General features: G+C 26.8%; 1 protein-coding gene across 1 annotated transcript; it reads left to right on the top strand.

Moving 5' to 3' along the window:
• The first annotated feature begins 3,302 nt into the window (after window positions 1-3,302).
• LOC127284036 (uncharacterized) lies at window positions 3,303-8,100 on the top strand. Its single transcript, XM_051309318.1, has 2 exons — window positions 3,303-3,641; window positions 7,744-8,100. The coding sequence occupies exons 1-2, from the start codon at window positions 3,456-3,458 to the stop codon at window positions 8,074-8,076; spliced, it is 519 nt and encodes a 172-aa protein (XP_051165275.1). The 5' UTR covers window positions 3,303-3,455; the 3' UTR covers window positions 8,077-8,100.
• The last annotated feature ends 4,081 nt before the right edge of the window (window positions 8,101-12,181 follow it).

Raw genomic sequence — 12,181 nt, 5'->3', positions numbered from 1 at the left:
ATTTTCTTCAAATTTTTTTGGGAAATTATTTTCAAGATATGAATTTTTCAAAATTTGAGAATTTTAATTACTTTTAATTTTTGAATTCTCATAACTTCCTTAAATGGATCAATTATAAAAGTTTTTTTCAAAATGTGTGTTTTTAAACGTACTTTTCAAAAAGAAAATCTAAAACTTTTACAAATGATATTACTATTATATTTTTAAGTTTTAAAGATAAAAAGTCATTTTTCTCAATTGACGTACTGATAGATTATTTTCAAAATTTTTTCAAAAAAACTATTTCCTTTTAAGAAAATTTTAAGCCTAGTGCGATCGTGGGAAAACAATTTTTACAATATTTACGGAATTTTTAAAAAATTTGTGAATCTAAAATTTTTTAAAAATATTTTTGGTTTTTTTTTACACTACGTAGGGGAGAGCGGGGCAAAGCCGCTGATGTAACATTTATTTATAAATATTATTGTTATTACACCTTCAATTGACGTGATTTTTTTTTCGATTTTATCTAAAACTAATTAGTAACAAATTTCAATAGTAATTATTTAATTTATTATAAGCTTGATTAATTAATTTAATTATTTTCAAAGAGATGCAAAAAAACGGCTTTGCCCCGTATGGCGGGGCAGCGACGTTTTTGCTTATATTTTTTAAAGGAAGAAAATTATAGCCATTAAAACTGTACGAAATTGCAGTAAATGACCTAATATCTTTGAAACATAAGTATTTTATACATTTTTTAAAGAGTTTTAAGTTATTTTATAAAAAATATCAATACTTGTATTTTTAACCTCACATTTTGAATTCAACTCTTTACTTTTTCGTTGAAAAGTCTACTTTACCAACTGTTCAAATTCAAAAATAATTTAAATAACGGCGCAAAAAAAATATTATGAAATATTAATATTATATTTACATAAAATTGATTATTTTTTTTAATGTTAATAATAAATTTGAATACTAATAAATTAATTTATGTTCTAAATGAAATATTATTTTAAAATTATACTATTTTAATATATTATATAATAAACACAGATTTTTTACATAAAAATAACTAATTTCCTTTATTTTATTTTATTTGATTTTGTGAAATAATGTAACATGATAATATAGGTAATGTAAGATAATAACAATAATAATAAAAAATAATTAAATTGAAATATGTAATTTTTGAAAATAAATAAAAACAATTATTTATATTAATATTATTTTATTTAATATTAATTTATTAATTTTAATTTATGTTTTGGTTAAAAAATCAGGTTAATATTTGTTGACACTTGATTCATGTGAAGTTAGAAAAACTTCATATATGAAGGTAATGCAGATTTTCATTTTCAACTGTTTTTACGAAACAGTTTTTAAACGGCTTTGCCCCCAATGACATACATTTTTTATTTTTAAAATTTAATTTATTTAAATAAAAAATAAAACCTAAATTTCATGCAGATCGTGTAGATAAATGTTTCATTTATTCAAGCAAAAAGTTTTTAAGACCTAAGTGCTTAAAACAATTTTTTAAATTTGAATCTTCGATCAACGAAATTTTCATCTCTTCCTTGCAAAAACTATTTTTATGTTATATTTCCTAATATATTTAATATTTTTTAGCTGTTTCTTTTCCAATCTATTGCTTTAATCGTATTAATAATAAACTGTTAACGAAAATGGTAATAGATTAGAAAGAAAGAAGATATTTCGAAAAACGCCTTTGCCCCGCATAGCGGCTTTGCCCCGCTCTCCCCTACTTTTATTTATTTTGATGCGCTGATTACGAAAATCATAGTAGCAATATCCGAAAATTTGGTTTCTATGGTGAATACAATAAAAAAGTCCTTAATTTATGACTTTTTTTGTTTATTGGGTAAAATATGCAAAATTTAAAAAAAACTTTTAGACAAAACTTATATATCTTATTAAAATACATTTTTTATGTCCAATGCACTTTTAGAAAATTTTGCATATTTTACCCAATAAACAACAAAAAACATCAATTTTAGGACTTTTTTTATAGTCTTCACCGTAAAAAATAAAATTTTCGGGTATTGTCACTACGATTTTCGTAATTAGAGCATCAAAATACATAAAAGTACGTAGAATAAAAAAAACCAAAAATATTTTAAATAAATTTAAAAATCAAAAAGTTTTAAATTTCCGAAAATATTGAAACAATCGTTTGCCCACGATCGAACTAGGCTTAAAATTTTTTTTAAGAGGAAATATTTTGTTTGAAAAAATTTTGAAAAAATCGATCAGTACGTCAATTGAGAAAAATGTTTTTTTTCTTTAAAAATTTAAAATTTAATAATAATATCATTAAAAAAAATTTTAATTTTTTCTTAAAAGAACGTTTAAAAATACACATTTAAAAAATTTTTAAATTGATTCATTTCTAAGGAAGTTGTGAGTATTCAAAAATTAAAAGTCATTAATGTTCCGAAATTCTCTTTCTCGAAAACGGCTTGCTAAAAAAATTAGAAAAAAACAGGAAAGCTAGTCTCAACTAGTACTACAGGAAAAAAAGTTTTCAAAAAAAATCGGAGATTGCAATTGCAGATGGACTACGAATTTGGCGTGGAATACATCATATATATTTAATATATATTATCTTTTAACATTTAACATTTTTTTCACGAAAAGAAAATTTATCTGGAAGAGCGATATGTTGCTCTAGAATAGCGAAAACTTTCTTAGTTTTAGTGAAATATATCGTTGTCCCAGAAAAACTTATCGCTGTTCGATGTAAACATTTTCTTCCTTATTATTTGTTTATTTTAAATAATTTTACGTATAATAATTATAATCTGTTTAAACTTTAAACAATTTGAAAAATATATAAAATTCATAATATATTTTTTAAATTAAAAATTAAAATAAAGTCGGGTAATTTCTTCTGTTGAGAACAGCTTCATATATGTACACTGAAAGAAAAATGTATTTGATTGAAATAATCGGTTAATTGACTATTATCAAATAAATATTTATTTAAAACAAATAATTTTATATTAAAATATTAAATATTTCCTTTTTTTTAAATATTAATTTTTTCATAATTATTGTAGGCCCGAGGTGAAGTTAAAGTTTAAAGGAACCCTACAAATGTGAGGGCATTAAAAAAATACAATGTGAAGAAACCCACATTGGATGTAGTTACAAGGTGGAGCTCAACATGTAACATGTTGAGTTCCTTAATTGCAGCTAAAGAATATTGTTCCCATTTACAAACTGATAAGCCTGAGTTGGCCTTTACTCAAGATCAGTGGACGCAAATAGAAGATTGCTTGAATGCCCTACAGCCATCAAAAGTGGCAACATTAAAACTGCAATCTAAAAACATCGTACCAGGAGATGTGTTAGCAGCATGGATTGAGTGCAAACTCAGAACCAGTAGAGTTCGCATTTCATTCGTAAGAAAATTGGTAAACTCTCTTGAGGCAAGAGAGGTTTACCTCATGGACAATGAGGCTCTGCTAGCATCGGTCTTCTTAGATCCAAGGGACCTACCACTTTTAAATCAGGCAGAATGTAAAACAGCAAAAGAATTATTGAAGAAAATATGGAATAAAATCGATTTAAAACAAGGAGACACAACAAGCACAATAAATACTTCATCTTCATTTTCAGAAGAAGATACAGAGGTAATTATAATAAACATAATATAATAATAATATTGATAATATTATTATGGCAATCCTTTGAGAAATAAATTTTTCAAAGTAAAAAAAATTACACAAATTTTTTTTTGCTCTCATACTTTTGCATTATTTTTGCAATTCCCTGAAAAATAAATTTTTTAAAGTAAAAAAGTAAAGAAAAATTTTTCACTTTTTTACTTTAAAATTTTTCTTTTTCAAATGGTTGCAAAAATATTGAAAAAGTATAGGAGAAAAGAATTTTTTTATTTTTAGGGTTCCGTACCCGAAGGGGGAACCCTATTAATGAGACTAGTGAAGCAAGGCATGTACTCCCCCCCCTAGCGGCCACACAAATTTATCTAGAGGGCTGAAATTTGGTATACATATGGGATGTTCCACGTCAAGAGGACCAAAGCTCTGCCTAAAATTATACGCAATATAAATAAACTTATAATATATGAAAATGTTCGTACACATGTAAAGTTTCAAAAAATGAGTGGCAAATTAATAAATTTATAATAATGCTTTTGTTATAACAATTATAAACCATCATAAATAGAAATGCGTAAGTAAAAAAATTTCTCATTCAAAGACAAAAATTTTAAATTCTAAAGTCATTGTTGTTTTTAATGTTTTTGGGGTAGCTGATTACGAATCTGATGTCACAATTAAAAAATTCAAAATGGCGGATCTAATATGGCGGTCGAATTTGAAAAAAATCGTCCAATTCATTTGAAACTTGTTACTCGGGGGTTCTTGTTGTCGCTGATTACGAATCTGATGTCAGACTTGAAAAATATAAAATGGCGGATCCAATATGGCGGCCAAATTAAAAACAAATCGTCCAATTCGTTTGAAACTTGTTACTCGAGGGTTTTCAGGGTCGCTAATTACAAATCTGATGTCAGAAATAAGAAATTGATTATGTTGAAACTTAAACAAAGAGGGGATCCTTTATGTTTATTTCATAAACATTTTGCTTCCTCATTGTGTAAAGCAAAAAATTTGCTTCCTCGTGGAGGAAGCTATGAATTTTTCTAATTCAATTGATTGAATTTAAATATTTTGAGTTAAAAATTGATTTAAATTAATAAAAAATTTTGGAAAATTGAGTCGCCGGAAAGTAAAACCACACATAAAATTCTGATGGCCATGTTAATTCAATGGGAGTCAGAATTTTATGTGTGGTTTTACTTTACGGCGACTCAATTAAGAAAATTTCAATTCATTTTGGGTGTAACATATACTTTATATTATATATACGAATCGATTCGTTTAAATGCAAGGAATTCAATTATTTTATTTATTAACTGGAATTTAAAAAAACACAAAATTTTTTAGCTAAAATGTGAAATTTTGATTTTTTAACATTCATTAATTCTTTAAATGTGACCGCCCACGATAAAACAAGGCTTAGCTCCCAAAAGTAAATTTCACATGGCAAGCGATTAAAGTAGAAGCAGAAACAAGGAACACGCTTGACATGCCAGTCTTTAGAACGTTATAGTGTCAAAAGTAATTGACATAAACAATTTCTGACTTTTGCATGTGAAAGAGCAACTTAAAGTCTATCGATTAGCATCAAAAACTCAAAATTGATTTTTTGGGAGCTAAGCCTTGTTTTGTCGTGGACGGTTACAAATGTCAATCAAATCTATACTTTGTATATACCAATCGATTCGATGCTATTTTGAATGTCACTAGTTTATTTACATGGGCTAGAGAGCACATTAAAACGACACGATTTATCTATTATACAAAATAAGACCATAAAATAATTAAGCGTTCATATAATAAAAGATTTTCCAAAGCTCCTTCTGCTACAAAAATCCAATCAGCAAACTCATTCATAGTTACTTCAGACAAGAAGCTAGTAGTATTTAGGTACTCAAATGCAACCACATCACTCGCAGTTATCCAATACTAGAGTGGTAATGAGTAACTGCAAAAAATATTTTGAATACGAAAACCTATAATTTACAAGATCCATACAAATGATTTTTTTATTAATATTTTTTCTTTAATCTCTCGTGACAAATTCGTGATCGGCAACTTAAAAAGCTCAGAGGAACAAGTTTAAAAGATTTCTAATAGTCTTTTTTAATCCGCCATTTAAAATTTCTTATTTCTGACATCAGATTCGTAATCAGCAACTCTGAAAACCCCCGAGTAACAAGTTTCAAACGAATTGGACGATTTGTTTTTAATTCGGCCGCAATATTGGATCCGACATTTTATATTTTTCAAGTCTGACATCAGATTCGTAATCAGCGACAACGAGAACCCCCGAGTAACAAGTTTCAAATGAATTGGACGATTTTTTTCAAATTCGACCGCCATATTAGATCCGCCATTTTGAATTTTTTAATTGTGACATCAGATTCGTAATCAGCTACCCCGAAAACATTTAAAACAACAATGACTTTAGAATTTAAAATTTTTGTCTTTAAATGAGAAATTTTTTTACTTACGCATTTCCATTTATGATGGTTTATAATTGTTATAACAAAAGCATTATTATAAATTTTTTAATTTGCCACTCATTTTTTGAAACTTTACATGTGTACGAACATTTTCATATATTATAAGTTTATTTATATTGCGTATAATTATGGGCAGAGCTTTGGTCCGCTTGACGTGGAACATCCCATATGTATTTTGGCGTGTAGATTACAGGAAAAATATAGCGAGCACAATTGGAGTTGATGTTCATATTGTTTTTAAGGAAAACTCATTTTTTTAGAAAAAATCATGGATTTTTCGAATAAAAAAAGAAGAAAATTTTATCCTAAGGGATCCAAATTTATACATTTTTACGTATTTTTACGTGTAGATTACAAAAAAAATATAGCGAGAACGATTGGAGTTAATTATCATAGTGTTTTCAAGGAAAAACTGGTAATTTTCGATAAAAATCATGATTTTTCCCCAAAAAACAAAGAATATTTTATCTAAAGAGTTTCAAATTTATACACTTTTACATATTTTTGCGTGTAGATTACAAAAAAATATAGCGAGAACTCCAATTGTGCTTGCTATATTTTTTTGTAGTGTTTTGCCATTCTTTATAATTTGCCATTTTCTTTTTTTTATCATTTGCTATTTTTTTTATCTTTTGACATTTTTTATTTGTTGATATTTTTATTACTTGGTGAAATCTAAAAAAAATCATAAAATTGAAAATGTTAAATGATAAAAAAAATTTTTAAAAACTTATGAAATGTATTTCCATGCTCAAAATTAAACAAAATTTGAATTTTTCCATCGGCCTTCACACTTTAAACCCCTCAAATTTTAGGATTAGGGGTACGGAACCCTCGGTTTTAATGCGAGTGTAACTCGCACTTGTCCGATTTTGTTTTTTACATTGAAAAATTTGTTTTTCAAAGAAAAAAAAATAAGAAAATTATTTTTTCTCCTATACTTTGGCATTATTATAGCAATATTTTAAGAAAGATATTCTTTAAAGTAAAAAAATGAGAAATTTTTTTTTCTCTCATACTTTTGCATTATTTTTGAATCCCCTGAAAAATAAATTTTTTAAAGTAAAAAAGTAAAAAAAATTTTTCACTTTTTAACTTTAAAATTTTTCTTTTTCAAATGGTTGCAAAAATATTGAAAAAGTATAGGAGAAAAGAATTTTTTTATTTTTTTTTACATTGAAAAATTTGTTTTTCAAAGTAAAAAAAAGTAAGAAAAATGTTTTTTCTCCTCTACTTTGGCATTATTATAACAATCTTTTGAGAAAGATATTCTTTAAAGTAAAAAAGTGCGAAAATTTTTTTTTTGCTCTCATACTTTTGCATTATTTTTGCAATCCCCTGAAAAATAAATTTTTTAATGTAAAAAAGTAAAAAAAAAATTTTTTTTAACTTTTTTACTTTAAAATTTTTCTTTTTCAAATGGTTGCAAAAATATTATTTTCGCAATCCTTTTAGAAATTTTTGTTTTCAAAGTTCAGAAGTAAGAAAAAAATAATTTTTTCTTATACTTTTTTTTAAAGTAAAAAAGTGAAAAAAAATTATGTCCAATCTTTTGCTTGCTTTTTCCCAAAGCGCGTTTTTCACGCCGGACATTATTTACATTTAGGTTTTTTTATTTTTAGATGATCGAAGACGAAGATGATTCGACTGATCTTCTTCAATTAATGATTAATCAAAAAGATGCTGAGCGTCAACTGAGGTTAGAAGCAACTTCTTCACCGATTGAGGACATTTTAAACGAAATTTCAAAAGTTCCCAATATTTCAAAAGATGAAGATATTTTGAAATATTGGGAATGTAGAAAAGATGTACATCCCCAATTATATTCTTTGTCAAAAATTGTTCACGCTGCCCCCATGACTCAAGGAAGTAAAAAAAGAAGGGTTGAAAATATAGAACAAATTGCGTCAGAAGAAATGAGCACTGGCAGTAGCAGCACTGTTATTCTGTCTTAATGTTCAAATTAATACATTTATACACTGAGAAAAATATGCTATTGAATCAACAGCATTTCTGCCAAAGGTATAAATTATTGATTCTAAAGCATATGCTATAAAATTTGTAAAATATTTTATAGATTCAATAGCATATGCTTTTGAATAAATAATTTGTATACGTTTGGCAGAAATGCTATTGATTCAATAGCATATTTTTCTCAGTGTATGCAAACTAATAACGTTAATTTAAATTTTTTTATATTTTTGACTATATTTGTGTAAATAAAAAAAACAAGCTCATTAACAAAATTAGACTTTTAATAATATATTCATTCCTTATATCCACACCTATATTTATTTACATTTTGCATTTATTTTTTATTTTCACTCTTGAATAATATTACATTTATTTTTATATCAAAATTCATATATTATTTTAGAGTTTTAAAATTTACAGTTTTTTTTATTATTTATTTCTGAAAAAGTATGCAACGAAAAAAAAATATTCTTGTATTCAGAGAAAAATTCCTCTTACAGAATTCTCTTGCATTTTATTCTTAAAGCAAGAGTATTACTCTTTAAATGAGAATATTTTCCTCTAATTTCAAGAGGATCGAAACAAAAGGACTATTCTAGAGCATTCCTCTTCCCTAATAACACAAGATATCTTGGGATATATTGATAATATCCCGCAGATATCCTAGGGATGTCCTATGGATATCAAAAGGATCTCTTAAGGATATCCAAAAAATCGGCGGTTTGGATATCCTTTGGATATCCCATGGATATCTGAGAATATCCATAGGATATCTTCTGGATATCTCTATAGACTTTCATAAATGTTCTCCAGATATCCCATAGATATCGTAAGGATATCCCAGAGATATTTTCAGGATATTCTCAGTATATCTTCTGGATGTCAAGAAGATATTCTTAGGATACTGTTTTTAAAGTCATTATGAGACTACGAGTGAGAATAGTCTGTGAATTAAATTTTATATAAATAAAATAAAATGCAACTTGTTTTTTGAGAAAGTTGTTTAATTTGAAAAATTATTAATAATATTGTCATAAAATAAATTGGCTTTAAACTATATAAATTCTTCCCCGCAAATAACGAATAACTATTAATATTAATTAAACATTAAGTTTATTTAAAAACTTTGAAAAATGCGTTTCAAATCTTCATTTAAAATAAATTAGAATCTCATAAGATTTTTGTTTTTATTATATTATTATTCATTATATTAGCTTAACAATTTTAACCTTTTAAAATATATGTTGAGATATTAAATATCCCGTGAATATCCTAAGAATATCCCACGGACATCCTGAGGACATCCCATATATATCCCATGGATATCCTGCGATATAATATCCAATAGATATTTTGTGGATGTCTTAGGGATATCCAATGGATGTCCTGTTGATGTCCCAAAGGCCGGCGGTTTGGATATCCCAAGATATCCTGGGGACCATTCTAGGATATCGACTATTAATATGGATATCCTATGGATATCCTAGGGATATTCTTTTGTTATGAAGGTTATATTCAGAATAATCTTCTATGTTTAAGAATATTCCTCTAAATTTTAAGAGGATTTCCCATAGAAAGTCGCTCATGCGCAAAGATGATTGCGTCATAAATCGCATATCATGCGTGAAAAAGTTTTAGTTTCTGTGTGAAAAAGGGGAATAAACCAAAATGGATAATAATCTTTTAAATATCTTGATAGAGTTGCAACTTACTCAATATGTGCCTATTTTTAAAGGTAAAAGAAATTTTTAAAAAAATTTAAATAATTTTGAGGTTATGCTATTTAAAATTTTATTTTAATACGATTTTTATTTATTTTAATTTTATTTAAAATTTATTTGAAATAAATTTTCAAATTTAATGAATTATATATTTTGCGCATAAAAATATTATTCAAAATAGATTTAGTTGATTTATTCAAAAAAATTAAAATCAATTTCAATTTATTTATACTCAAATATTTGTAAATCATGGAATAACAAATTTTATTTCTTTTAATTTTATAGATTATATCTATGACATACAAACTAAATGATTGGATTTTTATTATTTCAGAGTACTTTTTAAGATGATATTTTTCTCTTAAAATAAGAGTATCCTCTTAAATTAAGAGGAATAATTTTACATAGAGGACAATCCTCTTAAATCTAGAGGACATCCTTTTGCAGCATATACTAGAAGAAAATATGTATTGAAATAAGAGGAATCCTCTTAAAACAAGAGGATTTTTTTTCGGTGAATAATATATTCTTGCAAATCGTGTATTTGTTACTGCTACTTTTTTTATTAAACTGTAACACTTAATCGTTACATTTACTATAACTAAAACACTAAAAAATAACGCGTCCTCGCACCGTTAATTTTTCTAATCAATAACTTGTAATCGTTGCCGTTACTATTTCTTAAAAGTAACGCATAATCGTTGCCGAAAAATTTTAAATAAAGTAAAGTATTACCGTTACTTTTTTCTAAACAGTAATAAATAATCGCTACCACTACAATTCTAAAAAAAGATGCGTTCTCGTAAAGTTACTTTTTCTAAGCTGTAGCCTGTGACTGTTTCCGTTACTTCTTCGAAAAAGTAACGCGTTACCGTTATTATTCTAAACAGTAATTCATAATCATTACCGTTAATATATGGAAAAAATAACGCGTTCCCATTACTTTTTCTAAACAGTTACGCATAATCGTAGCCGTTAATTTTTTCGAAAAACGAAACACTCTACCGTTACTTTTTCTAAAAAGAGGTTTTCTGTAAAATACCTAGCGCAATTTTTTTTGGAAATATTAAACCTAACCTTTCACCATGTTACCGTTACAATTTGTAAAAAAAAGTAAACAGTAACTTTTAATCGTTACTGTTACTTTTTTAAAAAAGGACGCGTTCTCGTACCGTCACATTTTCTTAAGCTGAGTGCAGAATGAGCACGTTACGTTACGTTATAACGTTAACGTGCTGACGTCACAATGCTATTTCAAATGTGTGACATCACACGTTAACCTTATAACGTAACGTAACGTGCTCATTCTGGACTCAGCTTTAGCAGCAGCGTGTAGTTAATACCGTTACTTTTTCTAAAAAGTAACGCGTTGCCGTACCATTTCTTTCTCTAAGCAGTAGCGTGTAATTGTTACCGTTACTTTTTCTAAACTGTAACGAATATTCGTTGCCGTTAATTTTTTCCAAAGGAACGCGTTACTGTTATTTTTTTGCATGCATTAACACATAATCGTTACCGTTACTTCTTCTAAGTAACGCGTTACCGTTACTATTGCTAAGCAGTAACACTTAATCGTCGCCGTTACTATTTCTTAAAATTAACGCATAATCGTTGCCTAAAATTTTTAAAAAAGTAACGCGTTACCGTTACTTTTTCTACAGAGTAACACATGATCGTTATTATTACAATTCTAAAAAATGATGTGTTCTTGTTCCGTTACTAATACTAAAAAGTAACATATTGTAGTACCGTTATTATTTCTAAAGCATTTTCGTACCGTTACTATTTCTTAAAAGTAACGCGTTACCGTTACTTTTTCTAAAAACAGGTTTTCAAAAAATATGTAGCGCAATTTTTTGGAAATATTAAATATATCCTTCTACTATGTTACCGTTACTTTATGTAAACAGTAACAAATAATAATTGCCGTTACTTTTTCCAAAAAGTAACGTGTTACCCTTACTTTTTATAAACAGTAAAGCATTCTCATTACTATTAATATTTCAAAAAAGTAACTCTATGCCATTACTTTTGCTAAGCTATAACACCTTATCGTTGTCCTTACTATTTCTAAAAAGTAACGCGTTCTCGTACTGTTACTTTTTCTAAAAATTAACGCGTTCTCGTAATTTTTTTCTAAGAAATAGCGTAGAATTTGTTATCGATTTTTTTTCTCAAAAGTAACGCGTTACAGTAACTTGTTTTGACTATTAACAAGAGAGAGAGAGGGGGAGAACATACAATTTTTGTGAATATAATTTCGATAGATGTTTCCATTTTTACTTATTTTCACTGAAAACATTCCCAATGTCTTAATCGTTATTGACAGGTTGTTTAAAGATAGATTTAAAAGATTAAGACAAAA

This window comes from Leptopilina boulardi, unplaced genomic scaffold (genome assembly GCF_019393585.1).
Source record: "Leptopilina boulardi isolate dan_hultmark-lab unplaced genomic scaffold, ZJU_Lbou_2.1 LbouV2_317, whole genome shotgun sequence".
NCBI lineage: Eukaryota > Metazoa > Arthropoda > Insecta > Hymenoptera > Figitidae > Leptopilina > Leptopilina boulardi.
This window is presented reverse-complemented; position numbering and strand designations above follow the sequence as displayed.

What these genes read in the sequence shown, in the direction of transcription:
- LOC127284036 (XM_051309318.1), top strand. Translation starts at nt 3,456, where the DNA reads ATGGACAATGAGGCTCTGCTAGCATCGGTCTTCTTAGATCCAAGGGAC. An exon ending in TTTCAGAAGAAGATACAGAG is followed by an intron (nt 3,642 to 7,743) that starts GTAATTATAATA and finishes TTTTATTTTTAG; the next exon opens with ATGATCGAAGACGAAGATGA.